This window comes from Sycon ciliatum, chromosome 12 (genome assembly GCF_964019385.1).
Source record: "Sycon ciliatum chromosome 12, ocSycCili1.1, whole genome shotgun sequence".
Taxonomy (NCBI): domain Eukaryota; kingdom Metazoa; phylum Porifera; class Calcarea; order Leucosolenida; family Sycettidae; genus Sycon; species Sycon ciliatum.
Genome location: NC_088654.1, coordinates 18,069,664 through 18,095,119, shown reverse-complemented (window position 1 = coordinate 18,095,119; position 25,456 = coordinate 18,069,664). Strand labels below are relative to the sequence as shown.

Below are 25,456 nucleotides of genomic sequence, written 5' to 3'. Positions count from 1 at the left end.
TAACATCTTTTTTAAATACCAACAAAATTCCTCTCTTAACGTAGTGCGTGGATCTGCATCCACCTGCCACCATTTTACTGGATTATTCGCAAAACGGAGTCGACAATGCCCTTTATCCTGTGTCTGCGTCCTCTGTTCAATCTGAGCCATGCTGTCATGTGCCCCTTAGCAGGTACGTCTTGTATTGTATTTCTATTTCTGTTGTCGTTGCTCTTTTTATTTTTATTTTTTCATTTCCCAATTCCCAAGTCCATTCAGCACGTGCGAATTTGTGGGCGGTTTACCACCGCTGACATTGACGCGTAAGTGCATAATAATAATAATAATAATAATAATTATTATGACATGTCCAAATTTGCCATGACCAGTCGATGATCCGATGAAGTCAGTGCACCACCATAGCTTCTGCAGATCTTCAGTAGCCTTTTTTGAGGGACTCGAAGCAAAAACATGAATCCGCCCAGTCCACATTCCTTCTCCGTTTCTCTCCGTTTTTCTTTCCTTTCAGTTACATCTTCCTCTCTTCTCTGTATAGTTTCCTCTTTTCGTTCGTCCCTCTTGATATTTGTACTTTGTACGGTTGAGGCAACGAACTGAAACAAAACCAAAATGCAATCTATCTGATTATACAATGTCAGAGTCCTTCCAGTACCCATGCCCCTTCTGCAGCCAGGGCAGGTTGTCTTGTATCTGGCAAAATGCTGGAATGTGGTGTTGGTGACATATCCATGCAGCTGATAGCATTCGCAGAAGTCCTCAAGTGCTCGACCGCTGACATCTGCGTGCCCCATCAATGATGTTCAATGCTAGGTTGAAGTTCAGTAAGGCCAACGCCTGCGAACCTTGGCGTTGTCGTATAATGCTTAATGAGACTTGATCTTTGTGAGTTGTGTGGGTGTCAGTGTGTTGCGTTTGTCAGCAGTTGGTATCCGTTCGGTCAAAATGCCCCATAGATTCTGGGAGGGGGGGGGGGATATTCTGTCCAAGGCGGCCCAACGCAACGTTCATTGATCAGGAATGAAATCAAATGGCGGGTGCGAGTGTCCAGAATATTGAAGGGTCCTACCTACCTACTTCAGTATCAGCTCTCACATGCCGACGCTGGTAATGATAAATCACGTACGGCAGGTTGCAGTAGTTTGCCTGAACGTTGTGCGCCCGAAACGATATGATCGATTAACCGTTTGCTAATCGCTAAGGAAATTATCGATTATCCTTATCTGTCACTAACGATATAACAATACTACTGAACTATGTAGATGCACGTGTGTGAGGTGCCAGAACGCGAGTAACAGCGCTGTGAGTGCTGCGTGCACTGTGTTACTGTGTGTACGGGGTCCAACCCGCGCTGTGCACTGGCATGGCACTTGTCCACTACCACATTATACACTGGTGGTAGACAGTTACTGTTGAGTTAGTGCGTACACTGACCCAGCGAGCGCGAATATTGCTATATCGTTATATCGATTGCTAAGCTATAAGTGTTATCGTTAAGCAGTTTTTGCATATCGTTTCAGCCCTAGTGCCAACCAAAATAACATTATTTATGTCGCCTGGAAACATTAGAATCATCACTTTCCGCATATCGCCGCACCGCGTTGTGTTTATCTGCATTTAGAATTTGTTCTGTGAGTGTACATTGCCTCGTTTTTCTGTTAGCGATTAGAAGTGTAACGACCTAGAATCGCTTAAGAATGGAATACCAAAAAGAACAATAATTATTTTAATTTGTTTTCTTGACCTCACAGGCATCTGGGCCGCAACATTCTGAGTTCTCTTCAAGTGGGTTTGTTTGACAAGCTCCACAATCTCGACAGACTGTAAGTATAAGTGGTGTCAAAAATGAAAAGAATAACATTGTTCTGGTCATCATGGATACAACAATAAGGACAACACGTTACGAGTTATGACTAACTGTCCCCCAAAGTAACCAAATCATTATACAGTCACCTAGTGCGATAACAATCAACATGACACAAAACTGACAGGGAGTACTGAGACATTCAACGACCTGAAGATTTATTCCTTCTGACAGCTGTTTTGATCCTAAGACCTCATCAGAGAAGGTTGAGTTGTTGAATGACTGGAAAAGTGATAATCACTTTCCCAGGGGGGTATTGTCCAATGCGGCCCAGTGCAACGTTCACTGCTCAGGAATGAAAATAAATAGGTGGTTAGCTTGTCCAGATATTGAAGGGTCCTACCTACCGATCAACTCCCACATTGCCGACAGTCATAATGAAAACATATTCTAAGGTAAAAGTAGTCATTTGCTTGTGCGTTGTGCGCCCTTCCCCATTGCAACCAGTATCTTTGTTCTGCTTGGTATGCTTTAGAAAAACCGCTTTACTTATATCACCTGGAAGCGTTACAAGCATCATTTTCCTCATATCGCCTGACAGTATTGTGTTCATCTGAACTTTTTCTGTGAGTGTACGTTGTCTCGGTATTTTGATCGCGATGTGAAGTATAACAACCTAGAATCGCTTCGGGATGGATTACCAAAAACATTTGGTTTTTATTTGCCTGTATTGACCTCATAGGCATCTGGAACACAACCTTCTAAGTGCCCTACCAGTTGGATTGTTTGAAAATCTCTACAATCTCACAAGTCTGTAAGTATACGTTTTGTTAAATGAAAAGAAGAATATTGTTGCCAGAATGGACTCGGACTCGGTTTCTTGGTCCTTTTTTCTTTACTATAAATTGTAGCCAGAGTTAGAAAATCGGAGCAGCTTGTTTTTGGATGAATTCCAGGCCCATCAATTCCCCCTACAACCCCTGAACTAATACTTCTCCTCTGACGAGTGCCAATGATCGCTTTAAAACACTACAAGCTTAGAAGCAGTGGTTCATTCGTAGGACAAGGTTTCAGAGCAGACCGTACTTTGCACTCTGTAATATCGAACTCTTTTGTAGTTATAACAACGTTTCGTCAAATTGCCCTCATCAGACAGGGTATGCAATGATCATTATGCAAGCCTGCAAAGGACCAGCTCGGTTATACTATGCTGTGCTACATGTTACCCACTGTGACGTGGACTAACAATAAAACCAAAGTCTGATACTGACAACAATTACCAAAAAAGTGCAAAATTCACAATGTGGTGATAACAATCATCACGCAAGTCAGAAGTGCTCACACGATCGCGCACGCGCCCCCCCCCCCCCACACACACACATGTACTGTCCAATGCCGCGCAGCGCAACATTCACTGTTCAGCAATGAAGTCAAGTGGCGGGCGCCGGTGTCCACACCTATCATACATATCAGATACCGTCCTATCAGCTCTCACATTGACGATTCTCGCAACGATAAATGACATAGGGCACAAACAATAGTTTGCCGGTACAGTAAAGCCTCGTGTAAGCGACCGCTGGGTTTAGCGACCCCCGTTTTTGCAATTTCAAAGTGAAATATCTCAAGAACGCTTTGTCGTAGACACTTCGGACCAAGACCATTCGACTCAGCACACGGAAATATTCTCGAGTCTTTCCAAACTAAAATCGCTGTGAGTACATTTCCAGAGTCTGACATTGACACATGTTTTTGCACAGTGAATACCTGGTGGAAGCAAGTAACGTTGCCTGAAAGGGATTCAACTTCATTGGGCTAGTTAGTTCTGTAAGAATGGTCAATAAAACACCTAGACTTGTGCCCTGATGAGCCGTCATGACCTATACGGCGAAACGTACGTCGTGTGGAACTGTTTGTTATTGTACATAACTAGTCCATCATACATGATAGTGGAGTTCAGTAGGATGTTGGCGTTTCGGTTTGTCACAATTCGTCTTCGCTTAGCTTCCCCTTCTATGTTTATTACATAAACTTGAGCCTCCCAATTTGGGTGGTCTGTTGCTTTGCGTCGTCGAGTTGTAGTAAGGCCGGTCTGTCCAATAGTCTTACTAGTTTCGTCATCATCCAGTAACTTTCCGTTACTTTCGGCATTCTTTGTTGCCGTGATGCGTAGCTCGTGCTCTTCTTCGTTGCGCTTTCCTTCTCCTCTTGGACCTTTCCGGACCTGAGCCTTCCAAGTTGGAAGGTTGTTGGTTTGCGCCTTGGAGAAGTGTTGGAGCTAGGTGTCAGGTCGCCGAATGTCTCAGTACTCCTTTGTCAGTTTTGTGCCATTTTGTCGCACTCGCTGTTATAAGAATGGCCATGTATAGTTCAGAGAAGACCAAACTGAAGTTTCCTTCTAACCTTGCACTACTAACTGCAGGAGGCTTGGTGTCGTTCACCTTGAAGAACGCACATCTCATGCAACCAGTGTTCACGCTGATTATGAAGTGACTTGAAATATAGAACAAAATCTATCCAAGCTGCCCATTCTAAGGGCCTCGCCACGTTGATATAATTCAATGTATTCTTCTTGATTGTGCGTGAATTGTACAGGAATCTGAATGGCCAGAAGTTCCTATCTCTCCCTGTGGGAATGTTTGACAATCTTTCAAACCTTGAGAATTTGTAAGTGCGTTAGCTGAAGTTGCACACGACATCACTTCGTCTTTGGTCACATGACAGTCTTACTATTTCCATCTGTTTTGCCCAGGATGGGATGATCAGGGACATGTTTTCACACGTTGGCGAACATTGGGAAGAATTGAATGGGGACTCTGTGCCGCCATGAATGTAGTGATGGTGTGCTTCAATCCTGTAGCTATAGCAAGACTACAATTGAGTCATGAAACATTTCTCGTTAACGTTCTGATTAATGTGATCAAGATTTTCCTCCATAAGGGTGCGCGTCGGTGGGGATTCTATAACTTTCGATGCTTCCCTATTCGTAAGAATGAAGCTTCATTTACCTGCGAACCGAAAGGTCGCGAGTTCGAGCCCCGCGATCGCACATCTGACTGCAAATCCTCACGACGCAGGTCACCAGATCTAGGTGTGGGTCCTCTTCACTCAGTGGAGTCAGAGTCGAGCAAGTTGTATTCCTGTTGCCGAAAGGCTGGCTCACCACCCCTTTATGGCAACTTCCCCATGTCTTACCCCCAAGACGAAGTTAATACTGTAGTAGTCATACAGGTCGAAGTAAAAACAATAACAATCTTATAAACTTGAAGTTATCAAGCGTTTCAGAGACAGCAGTTTTAATCTAGCAAAAGGATGACTATTTGCACTGTAAGCATTTCCTAAATGTCGACATTATATGTGTAAAATGTTATACGATGATCGCAAGGCACACTACGAAAGGTTTCCCTTAAAGGTGTCCCTTTCGTTGTGTGCCTTGCAATCATCGTTTTACATTTCACACTGCATGTGGACATTAAGGAAATGCTTACACTGCAATTAGTCGTCCTTTTAGCCATACATGCTCTAGAAGTTATAGTATTTTATACTAAGCATGTCTGAAAGGGACCCGACATGGTACCAAGCATTTTGGCGGTATATTCTGCAACCATAGTTCCCGTGGGTGTCTGAGTACTCCATACAGGAGTCTAGGTTCATACCTTCTTTCTCGGAGATATTGAACGTAGTGAATGTTCTTCAGCAGCGATTCTTGTGATAGAAATTTACGATTATTTTCGTGATCACATACACGCTTTGTCATTTTGGTCTATACTGCAGGCTGATTCTCACCCAATTTTCATCTTACACTCAGGCGTGCCCACTGGTGAAGCTTGCTGGGCGAACGGACCAAACCCCTTCTCCCCTGTATGGAGGCTATGGGAGCCGAACACAGCAATATGTACTCCAAAGTAAGCAGGTAGCCGAAAGAACAGAGCACAGTGTGTATACGTGTTCTCAAGTCTTCGATCACATTGGATAACAACAGACCACAGTGGCTCACAATTGTATGGTTTTGCATCAGTGATGGAAAGGAATATTCGCACATTCGGAATATTCTAGAATACGGACACCAGAACGAATATTCGAATGCTGGCAGTACCATTCGAATGTTCCATTGCTGGAATATTTGTGCTGCGTTGCGGTATTATGCAGCTCCGACAATGACCTCCTTTGTAGTGTTGAGGAGTGAGAGTGAAGAAATTTTGTACTGAGAACTGTAAAGCTTGTTCTTTGGTCCAATTTGCTCGTTCATCAGACTATCCACGTGATCAGTATACAACATGATTGCTGGGTCTGATTGAGTGAAGTGAGTGGGCCACATGAGAAGAATATGGACTATTCCTTCGTTCACCAAAGCAAAATTCGAGGGAATACACCATTTCTTGGATTACTGTTTTACGTTGCGAGCATGATAGCATTAGTGCTATTCGTAGACAGATCCACTTGTAATGGTACTTCCTCAGTGGTTAGAACTGGTTATGTGCATTTCTCTTTCTCTCTCTCTCTATCTCTCTCTATCTCTCTCTCTCTCTCTCTCTCCCCCTCTACTCTCTCTCAATCTCTATCTCTCTCTCTCGATCTCTCTCTCTCTCTACCTCTCTCTCTCTCTATTTTTATCTCTCTCTATGTCTCTCTTTCTATCTATCTCTCTCTCTCTCTCTCTCTCTCTCTCTCTCTCTCTCTCTCTCTCTCTCTCTCTCTCTCTCTCTCTCTCTCTCTCTCTCTCTCTCTCTCTCTCTCTCTCTCTCTCTCTCTCTCTCTCTCTCTCTCTCTCTCTCTCTCTCTGTCTCTCTCTCTCTCTCTCTCTCTCTCTCTCTCTCTCTCTCTCTCTCTCTCTCTCTCTTCTCTCTCTCTCTCTCTCTCTCTCTCTCTCTCTCTCTCTCTCTCTCTCTCTCTCTCTCTCTCTCTCTCTCTCTCTCTCTCTCTCTCTCTCTCTCTCTCTCTCTCTCTCTCTCTCTCTCTCTCTCTCTCTCTCTCTCTCTCTCTCTCTCTCTCTCTCTCTCTCTCTCTCTCTCTCTCTCTACTCTCTCTCTCTCTACTCTCTCTTTCTATCTCTATCTCTCTCTATGTTTCTCTCTCTATCTCTCTCTCTCTCTCTCTATCTCTCTCTCTATCTTTATCTCTCTCTATGTCTATCTCTCTCTATGTCTCTCTCTCTATCTCTCTCTCTCTCTCTCTCTCTCTCTCTCTCTCTCTCTCTCTCTCTCTCTCTCTCTCTCTCTCTCTCTCTGTCTCTCTCTCTCTCTGTCTCTCTCTGTCTCTTTCTCTCTGTCTCTCTCTCTGTCTCTCTCTGTCTCTCTCTGTCTCTCTCTGTCTCTCTCTCTTTCTCTACTCTCTCTCTCTCTATCTCTATCTCTCTCTATGTCTCTCTCTCTCTCTCTCTCTCTCTCTCTCTCTCTCTCCGTCTCTCTCTCTCTCTGTCTCTCTCTCTGTCTCTGTCTCTATCTCTATGACTCTCTATGTCTCTCTCTCTCATTCTCTCTCTCTTTCTCTCTCTCTCTCTCTCTCTCTCTCTCTCTCTCTCTCTCTCTCTCTCTCTTTCTCTCTGTCTCTCTCTCTTCCTCCCTCTCTCTCTCTCAATAAAAGACAACATCCAAAGGTCTATGTGGTGATTGAGTATGGTGCATGTATCGTACTAGTATGTTTGCAATAAGGTCATCTAAATTTGTTCTTGTGTTTTGCAATACTATAATTATACTTTTTACAGTTCGGGCTAAATGCAGGGGAGCCGATGTGCGTTGCTATGGCTACGGTGAAAGCGTGGACTTCATGTGCACATGCCCGGAGCGAATGTTGTTCAACGGCACGGCTTGTGTTCCCAGGGCGACTTGCCCAACATGCATCACTTATCCGATGTGCCGGGGATCGAACACGGAATATACCTGCCACTGTTCTGGATCAAGGCCTTCAGAGCAAAGTGCAAGCGGCTGTGGCCAAGCTAGATTTCCCTGTAGTCGAAGTGACACATTTTTTCAATCAGTGAATACTCTGTGCAGAAGCACAACTGGATTTGTCAGCACATCCCAAACACCAGGTACGTCTAACAGGCCACACTGTCAATATGAAATGTTAGGTCACTTCTTCGCAGCTTTCCCATCCTCAAATGTGAAGCCACATGACTCTTGCAGTTCAGACCATTTTGACCTGACTTTCCTTTCTTCTACACCAGCATGTGTATTGGGCGTCATTATGACATAGTGCCTGTCTTCGTTTGCACCACATTTTATTGTTTTATTGTGTATACCTACGTATATATATATATATATTACCTGAAGCCGAAGTGAATATGGACGAATATTTACTAGTATACAAACCTCGGCTTCGCGTCGGTTTGTGTAACTAGTGAATATTCGCCCATATTCACGAGGCTGAAGGTAATATTTAGATTTATACCTCTCCATATTCGAACTATCCCGTGAGCAAAGTCGGCTCAGGGTTCTGATCGACTCTGGGGCGAGCAACGCAGCAGAGCTAAGGAAAGCAAGAAATCAAGTTCTCCATAAAATCAGAAACACCCAGCTTTCAGAAGCCAATGATCGCCTCGACAAAATTGCTGAACAAATCGATAACGCTCCTGATTCGGTGAAGATGTTTCAGGCGGCGAAGGCCCTGAAACGGAAGTCTGCAGATAGTTCGGTAAAGGTTGAGTCTACCGACGGTGAAGTTGTTGCCCAGAGCCAGGAAAAAGCGGACATAATCGCGGCGCACTTTCGACAGCAGTTCTATTCTTCGCTGATATCAACAGTCGAACGCCCAACGCCCCATAAGCTGGAGGTTCCCGTGGCCATTGCTGAGGTGAGCCGAGCCCTTCAGCGGTTGAAGAACCAAAATGCCTGTGGAGAGGACCTGGTACATGGAGAGCTGCTGAAATATGGCGCAGAATATACCGGTCCTATAGTTGAAGATCTCCTGAATACCAGCATCACCCGAGGCCTAGACTTCTCGAGCATCGTCGGCCCAGGCGTCCTAATCCCGTTGGCCAAACCAAACAAACCCCGCGGACCACTCACGAGTTTGACACCGATAGTCCTACTCAATACAATAAGGAAAGTATTCTCACTCGTGATGATACTGGCACGGATATCAACAGCAGTGTCAGAATTTCTGGGACCCACCTCGTCGGGATTTCGAGCTGCAAGGGGAACGAGTGGGTGTCGTGTTCACCCAACGTTGGTTATCGGCCAAGTCACAGAGGTACGTGTGGGAGTGTCATGCCTTGGGGCTAGACATGTCAAAGATATTTGACACCATCAACAGAGCCAAGCTCCTGGATGTTATGAGCTCGTTCCTTGGCCGCGATGAAGTCCACATGATACAGCATCTTCTGTACGGCACCACCATATCTGTTCGTATGTGCAGCTCCACTTCCAAGGCATTCCATACCACCATCGGCACGCCCCAGGGGGACAGTCTAAGTCCCGTGTTGTTCGTCTGTTACCTTGAAGCCGCCCTGCAAGAATGTCGCCCAAGACTCCCACAGCGACCTATAACTGATGGAGGCATCCCTCCAGAAACCGGGTACGCTGATGACATAACGTTCTACTCTACCAGTAAACCTTGGCTCGAGGAATCACTTCCCATCATATCCTCGACACTGCAGTCTTGGAACCTAAAAGTAAATGACCAAAAAACGGAATGGGTGCACTTTACGTCAGGCGATTCATCCTGGCGGAGCATCAGGCAGCTTGGCTCTCTTATGGGGGCGCTGAGGATATCGACAGGCGGATTTCGCTGGCATCCCAGGCATACGGTAGTATGTTCAGCCTCTGGCTGCGGCGCAAGCATGTGTCAGAAAGGTCCAGGCTCAAGCTGTACAGCTCGCTTGTGCTGCCTGTCCTCCTTTACAACTGTGAGACTTGGGGAGTAACCCAGGCAGTCTTTCAGGGACTGGACTGTTTTCACCGCCGACAGCTCAGAAACCTGGTGGGAGTGCGATATCCAGACAGAATTACGAATGATGATCTGTATTCCAGATGTGACTCGCACCCACTGTCGGAGCTTGTTGCCAAGCGACGCCGTAGCCTCACTGGCCATGTGCTGAGGATGAGTGAGCAGTCACCCCCTTGCCTTGCGATGTCCTGCTATTTTCAAGCGGGGTCACGTGGACGAGGGGCCGTCCCGCGGCTACTCTCCCTACCACCATCATGAAGGACCTGGCAAGGCACGACATTCCTTTGAAGAATGCCAGCGACCTAGAACTAGTAGGAGCACGAGCATTTGCTGCAGACAAGTCGAAATGGAGATCAGACATTGTTTATGGATGAGTTTTTTGTTGACTGGAGACAGAAGCGGACTTGGCTTAATTTCAGTGTATTCTCATGCATTGTTCTTTGGCCTTTGTACGCGTGCTGTGGTATTATTGGGATGACGACTACACCATAGCTCAGTGGTTAGAGCATCGCTGGCTACAAGCGAGGGTCCCTGGTTCGAGTCCTTTCTCTCCGGGGACGCCTTAACACAGCCATCTACCATGTGCGACTGCTTCGTGACTGTCTTCATTACTCTATCGCGCCTAAGTATCTCCAACAGCGAGTTCACAAATTAAAACTCTATGATTCCATCTCTATTGAAAAGGTCTTGCTACAAGATGACCATAACAAGACCAAGGCCCACCTTCAAAGCATACGATCCAAGTTTGTGTCTTCCTACCAAACAAGCCGAACACATCTCAATACATTCGACTTCATTAGGTTCTCTTGGCTATTATCCGAATGTGATTGTAGGCAGCGTTCTAGACTTGAAAAGAAACACACAGGCATTATTTTAGCTTTGAGGAAGGACCGGTTTGGAACCTGCAGTGACAATTATGAAACAATCATCAATCTCTCTGATATTACCTTAACCCAGCTTCAAAAGGATGTTTTGTGCGGTGGAATGGACTTCGGTATTCCCCCGAGGTTTAGGAAAACTGATATCCTGGCCGAGTTCGGACTACTTCAGCAACAGCTATCTAGCATCCCGGCAAAGTCGGATATAGCAGCGGGATCTTGTCGGGCTTCACTGGCCGCTGAAGCCTTTCGGTTCGCACAATCGCCTCCGAACACTCGATCATTCACGCTATCACGGGAACACATGAAAGTGATCAACAAGCTTCGAAAGAATCCAGAAATCGTTATCTCTCGACCGGACAAAGGCCGTGCAACAGTCATCTTGTCTGCGGATAATTACCGGGAGAAAATGTTGGTCATACTCAATGACATTAGTAAATTCAGCAGACTAGGGCCTTGCGATGTGTATGAACATACCGAAAACATTGATACCAAGTTGAGTAAATACATGCTTTTTCTTTCTAGAACGCATCAGATCACCAAATATGAGTATGATCATCTAGCTCCCACGGGCTCGACAAGACCTAGGATGTATGGGCTCCCACAAATTCATAAAAAACATATTCCATTACGCCCGATCTTAAGCATGTCTGGATCTCCGCAATACAAGGTTTCGAAATGGTGATGCAATTTGCTGGAACCGGTTCTTGCCTTGTACAACACATATTGCGTTAAAGACATGTTTGAGTTTGTGGAAAAACTTAGAGATTCGAAATTTGAATCAAATGGTTACATGTGCTCCTATGACGTAGTCAGCTTGTTTACCAACGTTCCTTTACGAGAAACAATAGACATTTGCGCCATTGCGTTATACCATAACAGATCTATCACTCCCCCAGATTTGAATGAAACAGAGTTCGTGAAACTTATGTTCATGGTCACGTCTGGTGTGGTGTTTTCATTCGACAATATAATGTACAAACAGAATGATGGAGTCGCCATGGGATCGCCTTTGGGACCAGTCTTGGCGAACATATTTGTTGGCTTCTGCGAGTCGTCTATTGACCCTTCACTTTGGCCATCAATGTACTGTCGTTTTGTTGACGATGTGTATTGTCACGACGACGACAAGGAAACCTGTGATAGGTTTATGGAAACTCTTTTAAAACTCCTTACATCCAGCATTAAAATTCACATCAGATGGTGAAAACAATGGTACCCTTTCTTTCCTGGATGTTAGTATTTCTCGTAACATGGATACGCACAACATGGACACGACCATTTATAGAAAGCCCACTTTCACAGGCTTGTATATCCCATGGTCAAGTTTTACTCCAACTAAGTCCAAAACACACCTCGTCAAGGCCCTTGTCTACCGTGCACATAGGATATGTTCCCCTCATCTGCTGGACGAGGAACTAGAACGACTCTTAACCATAATGACAAAGAATGGCTATCCAAAGACACTTTTAATGAAACTCATCAACCAGAAACCGACCTTGGAAAAGACGATTACTTTTGGACCAGAGAGATGCCCTGTGGTACTACGTTTGCCATGGGTTGGTGCCGGTTCTTCGCGCGTCGAGAAGGAGGTGCGGAATATTGTTTGTTCCTCTTGTCCGTGTGTCAAATTGTATGTCATCTTTGGGACGACCCGTGCGTTCAGCGTGAAGAAGGACGTTCTACCTACCCTAAGCAAAAGTAATTTAATCTATTTCTTTCAGTGCCGAAATTGTGAAAATCGGTACGTAGGTAGAACCTTTCAGCCCCTGGGCGCACGGATTCGTCAACATGTACCGTTGAATCTTGTCCCTGTAGCTGCACGTGGTTCTCGACCTCGGCGTGGTCGTCCACCGAAGTGTCCAGTGCAGTCTGTGTCTGACGTGGACTTGTCCAAGTCCGCTGTGGATACGCTTGCCGACGCCTCCTCCTTTTCGTCGGGCGGAGGGCTGGAGCCAACCCAAACAACAGTCAACAAGAAGAAGAGACCGATACGGAAACCACCGAAACTGACATCTGGACAATCGAGCCCCGGACGAGTCACCAGAAGTCAATTGAGGAGACGAATTGATGACGAATCAAAAGAACCAATACTGGAAGTGACAACAATGGTTAATGTGAAGAAACGAGGTAGACCACGGAAGCAGGACAGACTGGACGTGGAGCAGCACACTGATCTCGACCGAGACAATCGGAATTGCAGGGACGCAGGGCGTAATGGGAGAGATTCGCAAGCGGCAATATCGGAGGTGACAACGGCCAAGTTGTCGGGTCAGGGAAACCGTACCTCGGCAATCAAGTGTCACCTGTCGGGCAGTGCTAGTTGTCGTGAGTGGTATTCCGATGATGTATTCTCTGTTTTGTCGCGTGGTAGGTCTTTGTTACATCTTGCCGTGTTGGAAACTTTGTACATACGTAAGTTAGACCCTGAGCTTTGTGTTCAGAAGGAGAATGTGTTGTCTTTGCAGTTGTTGGGCACTGTTCGTCGTGAAGGTGCAAAATAGATCTCTTGATATTTCACTCTTTTTCTTGTCACTACGTTTTTGTCACTTATTGGATTTGCATGCTGTTTTCTTGATTCTTCAAATCTATTTTTTCGTGTCACTTCTACACATAATTGGAGTGATATGTTTCTGAACTTCTTTTCCTTATAGTTGTAGTCTTTTAGCTCACTTCCATCATTCCCTGTAGTATTTTGACAAGAAGGGAACGAAAACGTTCAATACTTTGACACATGTCCTTATTGGCTGGTGGTGACTCTTGCGTAGATGCATGCGTAGATAATACATTTTTTGTAATATTTTCTGCCTCCGTCCTACTTTCGAATTATTATTATTATTATTCCCGTAGCTATGCAAAAGACGTTCCTTCAGTAACGTCTGGCGCTAGCCAGGGTCCACACAGCTTTAATTCCCGTAGCTATGCAGAAGACGTTACTTCAGTAACGTCTGGCGCTAGCCAGGGTCCACACAGCTTTAATTTGGTGTTTGTTTGTTTGTTTGTGTCACGCCTGGCGCTATCCCGTATCTGTACCGTACCAGCAAAGACAGCTGGCTACTATATGTTTGTTTGTTTGTGCCATCGACATGCCTGGCGCTATCCCCTACCTGTCCCGTACCATCAAGAGTACGGTACCATCAAGAGAATGAGTATATATGCGAAGTGTATCGGGGGAATGCATTCAGTACAGTAACATTTCGTGTGGATTTGTGTGCGTATGGCCGCATATGGCCGATTGGTTTGCAGGCCTGCCTGCGAATCATGAGGTCCCGAGTTCGAGACCCGCGCTGGCAGCAGGGAGCGTGTAAAAAGACTTTTTACGCGTGTTGAACTGCGCCGACACCCACGGTCAACTGGGTACTCACAGCTCGAGTGAGGATAACAAGGATGCAGTTTACAGGGTTATGGGCCGTTACACGCCCGATTGGTTGAGAGACTCACCTCCTCTCCCCTGACTCACTTGTGAGGTCTGCATTCGCCACTAAGGTGTAAAGGCATAGTGGTGGCCTGCGGAAGCGAAGGCTATAGCTTGTGTGTTTCTGAACATTCAAGTGATGCTAACGCGGATCCCGCGAATATTATATTATTATTATTGTGTGCGAGGCCGAGAACCCACTAGCAGGCTGGCTGGTACATGGTCCGCCTGTCGACCAGCCCGGGGATCGCATGTAGGCTGATAGCATAATAATTATAACGTATCAGATTGAGTAATTATAACGTATATACAGTCATGTAGATCTATAGCAGGGAGTCATATTATGTAAACGACTCCCAGCTGTATGGGGGGGGGGGGGTGTTTAATTTTTTTTTATTTTTTTTTTTATATATATATTTTTTGGTCCCATCGGCCTCTTCATATTTGTGCAGCTGCACTGTTGAGCTTCCGATGTAAAACAAAAATAATAATAATAATAATGGGGAGATTTTCTGAAAAAAAATACGAAGTAGGGAGACGAGTGAATGCAATCAGAAAATCTCCCCATACAGCAGGGAGTTATATTATGTAAACGACTCCCTGCTGTATGGGGAGATTTTCTGAAAAAAATACGAAGTAGGGAGACGAGTAAATGCAATCAGAATGGATGTTAGTTGCCGTCAGTATAATAATAAGAAGAAGAAGAACGCCCGTGATCGGCAGAGTCAGCGCGGGTCCCATGAAACGTCAGGACAGACATCCCGTCGACTCCAGAACGCCCGTGATCGGCAGAGTCAGCGCCGGTCCCATAGCTATGCAGAAGGCGTTACTTGTACTTCTGTATCTCATTGAAACGTTTTTGCAATACAATGATGTAGCTAATCAAAGGGAAAAGCATTTCCATCAGTTCTAACAACATGCACGATGAGCTAGGCAACAAAGCATAGCGCAGGGCCCTGAGCTTCCAAGCTCTCTCGTTTGGTATTTGTTTGTGTGTTTGTTTGTTTGTTTGTGTCACGCCTGGCGCTATCCCGTATCTGACGGCAAAAATCATAGGGATGTTATAAATTTTTCAATTCTCCTATTTTTTCAGGCATATCCTGGGATTCGAACCCGCACTATCGCCCTACATGCATTCCCCCATGCACTTCGCATTCATAACCATTCTTCCAAGTTGCTTCACGTTATGATCTTGCGTTTGAAAGCCCTATTTGAATATTGCGGGCAGCTGTATGTGGCCAGCTGTGTTTGATGGTACGGTACGGGAGACGGTGTCGTATTACCCTCGATCGTACCTGTCCCGTACCTGTCCCTACCGTACCGTACCATCAAAGACGGCTGGCCACAATGCATATTCAAATAGGGCTTTCAAATGCAAGATCATAATGTGAATGAACTTGGAAGAATTAGTATGTATGCGAAGTGTATCGGGGGATGCATGCAGGGCGCGATAGTGCGGGTTCGAATCCCAGGTTATGTCTTAAAAAAAAAGGATTTTTTTAAAGACCGGGGGATGCATGCGGGGCGCGATAGTGCGGGTTCGAATCCCAGGTTATGTCTTAAAAAAAGGAATTTTTTAAAGAATTTATAACATCCCTATTTAAACACACGGCGAGGAGACAATAGTTTGATAACCGCAATCAATAAAACTAGCTGAACCGACATTTGTGTACTTTATTCATGCAATGTAAAAACGGTGGAGACGATGTGCAATAAAACGATGAAAATATGAAGAAATGGTGTAGACCCAAAAAGACCCACCTTGCATATATTTGGGCACCCTGTAAGAAGACCTTAGGGTCTGTTGGGAATGCTCAAGTAAAATAATAAAATACAATACAATACAATACAAATCAGTAGCTCCCACACCAACACCAACAACGCAATCTACAGCAACCACAACTAATCCACCATCTAAGCCCATAATTGAAAGACCAAGACGATCAACAGCCAACTACAACAGAAGCTACGCACTCCGCGGACAAGGGCGAAAGGAGGGACGTGATAGCAGGGTGACGGCCGAGTTGAGTTCAATGGACCCGGTCAGGCGGGATGGACGAGACAGAGAGAGTACAGAGGAAGCGGAGGATGGAACGGACGGCGGAGGGAGCAGTGAGTCGGAGAGCAGTGATGGGAGTGATGGTGAGAGTGCCGGTAAGAGTGTTAGTGTTGTGCGTAGGTTTCGTGGTAGCAAGTCTTCAGTGTACAATCATCTGCTAGCTAGTCCTGATTGTTGCAATTCGTATTCCGACTCTTCGTTCACTGTATTGTGCCGTGGTCGTCATGGTTATGGACTACAGTTAAAAGTGTTGGAAGCTATCTATCAGCGTCTGTATAAGCCTAATTTGTGTGTACAGAAAGATAGTATAATTGGGTTGAAATTGTTCAGGTAACGTGTCGTGTTTAGTGCGGCCAAGCTTGGCCGTTAATGTTCTAGGTGTAATGTACTGCTGTTATGTGTTATCACGTTGTCTTTCCTTCCTTTCTCCTTTGTTCATTTCTCACTTTGATTTTATTATTGTTAAAATTCACACTTGTAAATTTCACTGCTGTTGCTCTTAGTGTTATTTCTCTAACTTAGATTTTCTATAATAGTTCAATTTTTGTTTCAGTGTCCTTTAGTACAACGACGATTCCTGATGAGTGTTGTACGAAAACTTGTTTGAATCCATATTTTTTCCCTACACCATTTCTTCATATTTTCATCGTTTTATTGCACATCGTCTCCACCGTTTTTACATTGCATGAATAAAGTACACAAATGTCGGTTCAGCTAGTTTTATTGATTGCGGGTATCTAACATCCCCATGCTTTTTTTGTCTAGGTCATCAAGGCAAAAAAGCATAGCGTAGGGCCCTGAGCTTCCAAGCTCTCTCGTTATTATTATTATTATTATTATTATTATTATATTCAACCTATCGTCCCTAAAGCCCAACAAACGAGTCACGTTGGTCATGCATGTATATGTATGTGTACGTGTACCATGGTGTACGCAGAACTAATGTTAAAGTCGTTGTTGCTTCAGTATCGTAAACCGACTGGCGTGTTCTTGCATGAATCGGTTAGCGGGGTGTTCAGAATCTTGTTCAATTAATTGTGTACACGTACTTGTGCATGTGGCATGGGAGGTGACGACCTTGGAGAAAACGCTCGCGCCAATCACAATGGAGAACACACTCATGCTTGACGGGAGCCAATCATCGTCCGTTTCGATGCGAAGATTTGACCAATCCGCGATCATCGCGCCAATTGGGGAGTCGGATTATAAACAGCGAGCCAAGCGATTCTACCCTCACTTCTTTTCTTTTCAGGCAGCGCTTCCGAGCTGTTGTGTGCCCTAGGAAAATTTTACGCTAACGTCCGTGAACAGGGCTGTTCTGAGTAGAAACGAAATTCCTGGCTTGCCGCTTGATCTGCAATCATCGGGCCATTGACATGTTGAGCGTCCAAAACCTTGTTTGCTCCCTGGAACGCTCCGTCTGTGAAGATGATCACTGTTGGTTGATGACTTGCCAGCACCTGGTCACATGCGGATCCAGCGGCAATGGCAAGCAAGGAATTTCGTTTGTACTCAGAAAAGTCCTGTTTACGGAAGTTAGCGTAGAAAATGTCTAGGGCACTCGACAGCTCCGGTGCGCTGACTGAAGAGGAAGCTAGCGCAGCACCGAGTACTGCTCTCTTTACAGTAAGTATCGAAAAGTGGTGAATATAAGTGGTGAATATAAACGGCGAATATTCAGCAATATTCACCACTTATGTAGATGGCCAATTGTATGTGGGTGAATATGGAATGAGGTATAAGAAATAATACATAGCAGACTATCCAGAGGACGCACAGATTGGTTGTAACCCTGAATTTCTTTCCGCTAGGCAGTCATCTGACAACTGATACTCAGATCTACCCAGCAGTGTGCTTATCAACACATAGGGCCACAAGCAAAACCTAATTTAGCTCAAATCTGGTGGCGTAAGGTATGGGGAGAAAGCTGGCGCGGGCGAAGGCACTAGGAGAGGCAACAGGCGACTGGAAGGGCAAGGAGGGTGGCGGGCAACATACAGGCGTAAGCATGAAAGCGCGGACAGAGTCGATAATAATATATTATGTACTTTACACACACAACTGAGGCGAAAGAACAATATGTACTTTATGCAGGTGAACACCAAGGCAGACGTTTTGGCATGATGATTCTAAAATAATGACACCACGGGTACATCAAGTAAGACTATACAACTCCGATTGGTTTGGCCCACGGCGGAATATTTTGTTGACGTCACCATTTCTGGAGATCATGAGTCATACCATACGAGAATTGTGCGCTATGAGTACGGTAAAAAGGAACAAAAGTTGGAGAATAAGTTTAAAAATTGGTATTGAAAGCAGCGAAACCACAAACTTCCGATAAAGGTCGTCTTCCAGAGCACGTTTTACATGTGCTTTGCACAATATACGTCATAGATCCTGAACAAGCTGTGCAAGTTGTGATTCTTAGATCATATAGGCAACCCTGATCTGGCTTGTCTTCTTTGCCGAATCCTCTGCAGCTACTACTTCAACACCAACACGTCAGCACACGACATGGGTAGCTATTACTTCAAAACCAGCACGTCAGTACACAACATGGATAGCTATTACTTCAAGTACTTCACAACCAGCACGTCAGTACACGACTTGGATACCCGACATCTCTCTCAATCAACTTGCAAAGGTGAGGTTGATCCTAACTTCCAACTCCTCCGAGCTATTCTGCAACTATTCCCCAGTGCGCTGCTTACCGACTCTGTTTGTGATCAGCTACATAGGCTACAACATGCCCATCATTTTCCACTGAACGGAAACTCCGTACCAATTACGATACCGGGCAGGGTCAGTGGGTTGGTCAAAGACCATGCTTGACATCAGACAGGTACATGTACCTGGTTCAGGTCCTGGCTGGGAGCGATTTTTCCAGTCGTGCTGCTACCCACAGTCAACTGGGAACTTGTGGCCAGGCACAATGGACACACGGATGCGGCTATTGGGGTTTCTCAGCACTTGTGCCAGTGGTGGCGAGCCTTATCCACTCACCCCCCCCCCCCACCGATACTCGATAGGCGCTGCATCTTCCGGGAAGGGTTTTCCGGGTGATAGCGGCCGTCGTGAGTTCCCTTCACGATAATTTACTTCTTTACTTCATTAGGATGGAATGCTGCTCTGAGTCCTTTCCGTCACTGGGCATAAACATCACTGATGAGGGGAGTGTGTTTTACTTCAAAAAAGAACACCGCGGCGATAACTGAACTCGACTGATACAGAACCGTAATACATTTCACGCAGTTGTCACCCGCACATAATATCTACATTTATAACATCAGTACACGAGGTCACGCCGCTCTGCCTGAATCAGGTATTGAGCACTTCCCCAGAACCTAAGCATACTGCCTCTGTGTATAACATCAGTAGGAACTTTTGCTGATGACCGCGACGGTGCATGACACTTTCAACGCTGTGTGATACTGTTTTAAGATAAAATGAAAAAACCTTCTCTTGTTTCCTGTGTTCAGGTAGCATAATTATGTACTTGAAACAAATTACTTGATCAATCTACCCGAGCTACATGTATGTATGTGACCTGGTTAGAAAGAGTATACCCAATATCTTCAAAACAATTATTCCCGCCATTCACACCGAATGCTGCTCTTTCACCTCTCTGTAAAATATACCTAATCCATCTATTTCCCTTGTTCCATAATTTGCTCTTGCGTATATGTCACTCGTCAAATCCTTAAAGCATACTTGAGGAATTGTTCATAATGGTGTTGAAGAGCCTGGAACGTGTTCTTCCTCTACGGGTTATACAGTAAAACCTGGTGTTAGCGACCCCTGGGTTTGGCGACCACCTGCTCCGACCGTTTTCCATACAGTCACAGTTCTACACAGCCACTATCGGACCTGATTCTAAAGACCACCTGGCTTTAACGACCGTTTTTGCTTGCACCGTGGGGTGGTGGTCGCTTGAACCAGATTTTACTGTAGCAAATTTTCGTCCCATGAACCTGAACAGTCGTACTCCTTTTGTCTTTTCACTGCATACAGATTCGAGTGAATGCCAGTGATCCACAGCAGGTAGGAGACACTGCAGTTCAGCTGCAGGCACTGACCAGTAACAGCCCTGCTCTCACGGAGGGCGATATAGGCCACGCTGGAGAAATCGTCGACCAGCTGGCAGCAGCCATCAAGGATTCACAAACCACAAGCATTAGTGCCACGCTCAAAGTGCAGGTGAGAATGTCACGAAACATTCCCATTGAATTAAGTCCCATTATATGTCAATTGGAAGAAGAGGTTGGTGCGACTTCGGCGACACATGGGGAATTGTGTGTTGCTCCCTACATAGGATCTCGCGCTATTCTTGCCGACTTGAATTTTCACTAGACTGACTCACGACTGCCATCCAGAGCACACGAGTAGTCCATTGAACCTTCGATTCGGCAAACCTGCAAGAAAGCACCACTCCCTGCTCAATACACAGTATTTCTGGGAATTGACCCCTCATCAGTTGAGCTTGAGTAGGCTGAGTAGCGGAAGAGAAAGTAAAGGCACAAAGGCACACGATGAAAACTTAGGCAAAATTCCGTTGTGACTCAGAGTTTCATGGCTGAACCAATCATCACCTGATTTTGCTAAGGTTTTCATTGTGCGCCTTTGTGTACGCCGCTGTAGTGTGTCACTGTAAGGTGGTAGCCCTTGTCATGTTTTCGCTGCTGGATTGCCGTCAATTGTAATGTTAGTGCAGCACAAATTTTTGTTGTCCTGTGCGAGCTCAACTGGTGAGAGCTCAACTGAGGAATCACCCACAGCTACAATGCACCGCACCGTGTGGCTGTGTAGGGTTGTCCAATGGCAGATGTTCCACAGAGTGACTAAAGTATTATGATCTCTCGAGGGATTCGCACAATACTCCTGCGGCATTACAGTAGTCGCTACCACTCTTTTTTCAAAACTCTTTCTCAGCGTTTCGAAAATCACGGGTACTCATTATGAGATTTGATCTGAAAATTACGAAATGTGAAAGTCGATTTCCCCTTTCTGCATTTGTCACAAGCACCAGGTCATTCCTAGGGTTCCTAGTAAAAAGGCAACGCCTGTTGGGAGTTTCCTAGTAAAATAATGAATTCTACTCCTCCTCCTCCTATTACTACTACTATTATTCATTTTACTCTTTTGTATAACAGTTGCGCCGCATGATCACATTTGTGTGGATCTCCTCAGATTCTTAACAATATTTTGTCGGCAGTGGACAGCATCATGAAGGTGAAGCCGGGCAAGATTGGACCCAAGATAGGCATACGGTAAGGTATAGAGTCAACTTCGCTACTAACTACTGCGGATACAAGGACAATTCGCGAGTAACGACAGATTTTCCATGCCCAGAGCAAAGTTCCATCTAACTGTAATACATATAATGAGACTTCGCGGATATGGACACATTAAAAAATTCTGATACCCCGCCGAGTGTCGTTATACGCGAAGTTGACTGTACGCAGGTATAACCTGAAGCTGCGTTTACACGGAGACGAAGTGAAACGAAACGTAACAAAACGGAACGTTTTCAAATCGTTTACACGAGAACGGCAAGTCGCTTTGAACCGTTTACACGAAAACGGAAAACGGACGATCAGGCTGGAGTTAGCACTTGCTGGCTTGGCGCAAGGGCGGGAAGTAACACGTTAGTTGGAGTTAATACGTGCTGGTGGTCGCAAGGGCCGGGTATTTCCCTCGAAATATACTCCAGCGCGGAATAGTTTCCATGACCGCACTACTTTTCCAATCGTTTTCACTGTTTTCACCGTTTACACGAGAACGAAAACGTTTTGAAAACGTTTCAAAACACTTTGAAGTGCGTTTTCATTTCGTTCCGTTTAGCGTTGTCGTGTAAACGATAGTAGTAAACGGAGTAATAGTAGTAAACGGAACGATTTCGTTCCGTTTAGTATTATTTCGTTCCGTTTAGGTCGTATTTCGCTGTCGTGTAAACGCAAATCGTTTTCATTCGTTTTCGTGTAAACGCAGCTTAAATCACTAATCTGAATCTCTGCCGTGCTTTGTGAGGAATTTCCAAATCCGTGGCCTTCTGTGATCCCTCCACCGATAGGCAACAATGCATTTAGGACCGAACTCGGTGTCCTTACTTGCTGGATATGTACCATTGTGTCGAGTTCTCCTCCTCATTTTAGTTTATCCTGCAGTGGGTGTTCAATAAAAGCCGGATTCGCGGCCGCATCGCCTGATGTGTTGAGAAAAAACATCAAACAAATACATTCGCATCAGCGGGCCACCACTTCACCCATATACCCTTAGTGTCGAATGCAGACCTCACAAATGAGTCAGGGGAGAGGGGATGAGTCTCTCACCAACTGAGCGGGCGTGTAAAGGCCCTATAAGTATAACCCCATAAACCGCATCCTTGTTACCCTCACACCGAGCAAGTGAGTACCCAGTTCACCGTGGGGGTCGGCACAGTTCATTGCATGTAAAGTGGTACTCGCCCGTATCACCGCGATGGAGAGAGCACTAAACACACTCCCTGTTACCAGCGCAGGTTTTGAACTCGGAACCTCATGATTCGCAGGCAAGCCTAAAAACCAATCGGCTATCGCGTTGGGGGGGGGGGGAGGGGGGGGGGTTTCAATATTGAAAAAACAAAAAAACTTAACGGTATCTGTGAGACTTCATCACAAGTCGTTCACCTTTTTTGTGTTGCGTTTCAGTTTGGCCCAAACTCTAGAGAGCGTTGCTACCTCGTACAGTGCTGGTGGGGCGAAGCGGGAAACTGACGGTGTCTTCCTGAAGATAGTGGAGGAGGACATTTCAATGCTTGTCAGCTGTCCCGCAGAAACTGACCATGCGCAGGTGTTTGCTCATTTAGAGGATAGCAACGATGTGTACATTGGATCAACTGCGAATGTCACAAACAGTACGTCAATTTTGTTATACAGGGGTCCCTCTATAATTCGGCACCATTTGTGCCACGGAAAATCTGCTGGATTAGGGAGGGTGCTGGATTCACAAATCTGATTTTCTGCTAATACGTGCATGAAGAGGACATTTTGGCTACTGAAAATTGTGCTGGTTCATCGAGGGTGCTGGATTATAAAGTGCCGGATCAGAGAGGGACGACTGTACATGTATTTAGCAATCCTTATCGGGCCTCATGTTGTGTTCTGTGATCGTTTTTGAAGTGGTTTTGAGTCACCTAGGACTCAGCTAAATGCATGACTCCTATCACAAAAATGTACTAATTACGAGGATGTTTGCAAATTGCAATAAAGTACAGGACCTCGAAGTCACAAGTGAGCTGTGGATTTTGTGCATTGAAGTGCATGGCTGCGCATGCATGGGTGTGTTAGCGATTTTATACCTATGTGCCCGTATGTGTGTGTTTGTGCATGCATGAGCGTATTATGTGTGTGAGTATGAGTAAGAGTGTGTGTTTATGAGTGTACAAACTTGTACGAGCTCGTATGCATGAGCAAATGTGTGTCCTTACATGTGTGTATGTTAGTGTATGTGCGTTCGGGCATGCGGATGCGTACTTACGACTGCCTCTCCCCCCCCCCACACACACCGCCACCTTCAACACCTCCCCCCCCCCCCCCAATACCACCACCAAGGTCGGCTGTGCATGAGATCTGTGGCGAATGGCGTGATACAATACTTATACATTTCCAAGCCTTGATGCCTCTTGATCGGAGCTCTGCGCCTGTTGGGTTGTGCTAACCCGCCGCTTGCGAAATATAAATATGTATAATCACCTATTTTTCATAGAACGTGATACCTCGATACATCTGTTTACACCGAAAACTAGCCAATACGTTCGTTGTGTTGCGTATTCTCCGTTGTCAGTTCCAGAGATGTCCACGCTACACGTGATACTACCACCAAGTGCGTTGAAGGCGGCACCTTCCCATTCGACACCTCAAGCCACCCTATCACATTGCCAAGTACAACAGACCTCCTTCATTCTCTATAAATCAGCCATCCTCTTCCAAGATGACGGTCTGGCGAATGAAACACGAGTGGCCTCTGCAGTTGTCTCGGCCAATCTCGGGAGCACGGAAACCGACCATCTGAGTGAGGATCCAGTTACTCTGACTTTCCCACTGTCCAATGAACTAGTGAGTGAATACCAGCTTATGAAGTCCGAGCATTCAGTAAGATTCTGCTCAGCAAAAACTCTCACTGGCAATACCGGTAGCTTTGGCTATGCCAGCAAAATCCACATACATGTAACCACTGAAGTACTTACTGAAGTTGACTGTTGTGTCACCTTTTAAGTAGGTACATCGGTAAATTTAGAAAACTTCACTTCTCAACCGCAAAAACGGTTTATTCACTGTGATTCAAAACAGAATTAAGATTCACATTACACCAAATTTTCGGGCCTGGCCCATCATCAGGGTTCATTTCCCTGATGATGGGCGAGGCCCAAAAATGTGATGTGATGTAAATCCACAGACAGAAGAACGAGCAGCTGCGGTTTGGTAACTCCGAGTTTCAGGTACATAATCGGCAAATTGAGCCCTCTACGGACGGTGGATGGGCTTCACATGGTGTAATGTAAATCTTAATTTTATTTTGAATCGCAGTGAAGAGGCCGTTTTTGGAGTTGAGAAGTGAAGTGTTCTAAATGTGTAATGGCTGCGTTGGAGTTAGCGGACAATTAGAAAAGGTTACATCAGTCAATGTAAATCAAAACTTCTGGTCTTGTGTGAGTTCTCGTAATTACATTTTTCTTTGTAATTTTCCATTCATTTTCTGCTCTAATTCATATTTGCTTTGTTTTCCTAGCTTACTATTGCCGTGGCTGGCTCAACGCCCTTGTCTCAGGGGATTCTGTCCCTGCATTAGCTATGCTTGTCACATGCTATGAGATTGTGTCTAATAATAATAATAACATGAATTTCCTGTTGATGGGTGATTCGTTCTGCATTACCGATATTCGTAAGGTCCACTGCAGCCAAATAACCATCATGATATGCTAACAAACTATAAACACCCGCACCACTGTAATGATCTGTGTTATGCTGTGTCCACTGGTTATTGTGCTGCTCTTGTGCAGGCTGACACAGGATTTTCTCCAACCTGCGTGTACTGGAACTACGAAAGAGGTACGTGACGCTAATATTTTACAAATTGATGGTTGTCTATGACTATAGCTGCGTCCAAGTATTCCAGTTCAAACGAGCCAAATAGTCAGCGTTTTAGGAGCATGGCAATTTTTGTAGCTAAAAAATAAGTTCAAATATCACTGTTTGTCAAGTAACTTTAGAAAATGGGAGTAAACTATTGTCTCCAATGGGAACTCACGACGGACGCTAACAACTGAAATGCTACTCACAACGGGTTTATTCAAACAATACGACATGTAAAGAAGGAGGAACACCAAAGATACAAGGGATGAAACTCGGCGATGGAATCAAAATGAAAATTTAATATAG

General features: G+C 45.2%; 1 protein-coding gene across 1 annotated transcript in view; it reads left to right on the top strand.

The window, feature by feature from the left end:
• Positions 1 to 25,456, top strand: part of LOC135828350 (adhesion G-protein coupled receptor G2-like) — a 49,181-nt gene that overhangs the window by 18,345 nt on the left and 5,380 nt on the right. Inside the window, exons 6-16 of the mRNA XM_065340801.1 lie at positions 1,749 to 1,820; positions 2,544 to 2,615; positions 4,394 to 4,465; positions 5,573 to 5,703; positions 7,503 to 7,829; positions 18,521 to 18,684; positions 20,052 to 20,237; positions 21,228 to 21,307; positions 22,727 to 22,932; positions 23,862 to 24,133; positions 25,078 to 25,126. Of these exons, the coding sequence (XP_065196873.1) occupies positions 1,749 to 1,820; positions 2,544 to 2,615; positions 4,394 to 4,465; positions 5,573 to 5,703; positions 7,503 to 7,829; positions 18,521 to 18,684; positions 20,052 to 20,237; positions 21,228 to 21,307; positions 22,727 to 22,932; positions 23,862 to 24,133; positions 25,078 to 25,126 (1,631 nt within the window). The remainder of the gene's footprint in view (positions 1 to 1,748; positions 1,821 to 2,543; positions 2,616 to 4,393; positions 4,466 to 5,572; positions 5,704 to 7,502; positions 7,830 to 18,520; positions 18,685 to 20,051; positions 20,238 to 21,227; positions 21,308 to 22,726; positions 22,933 to 23,861; positions 24,134 to 25,077; positions 25,127 to 25,456) is intronic.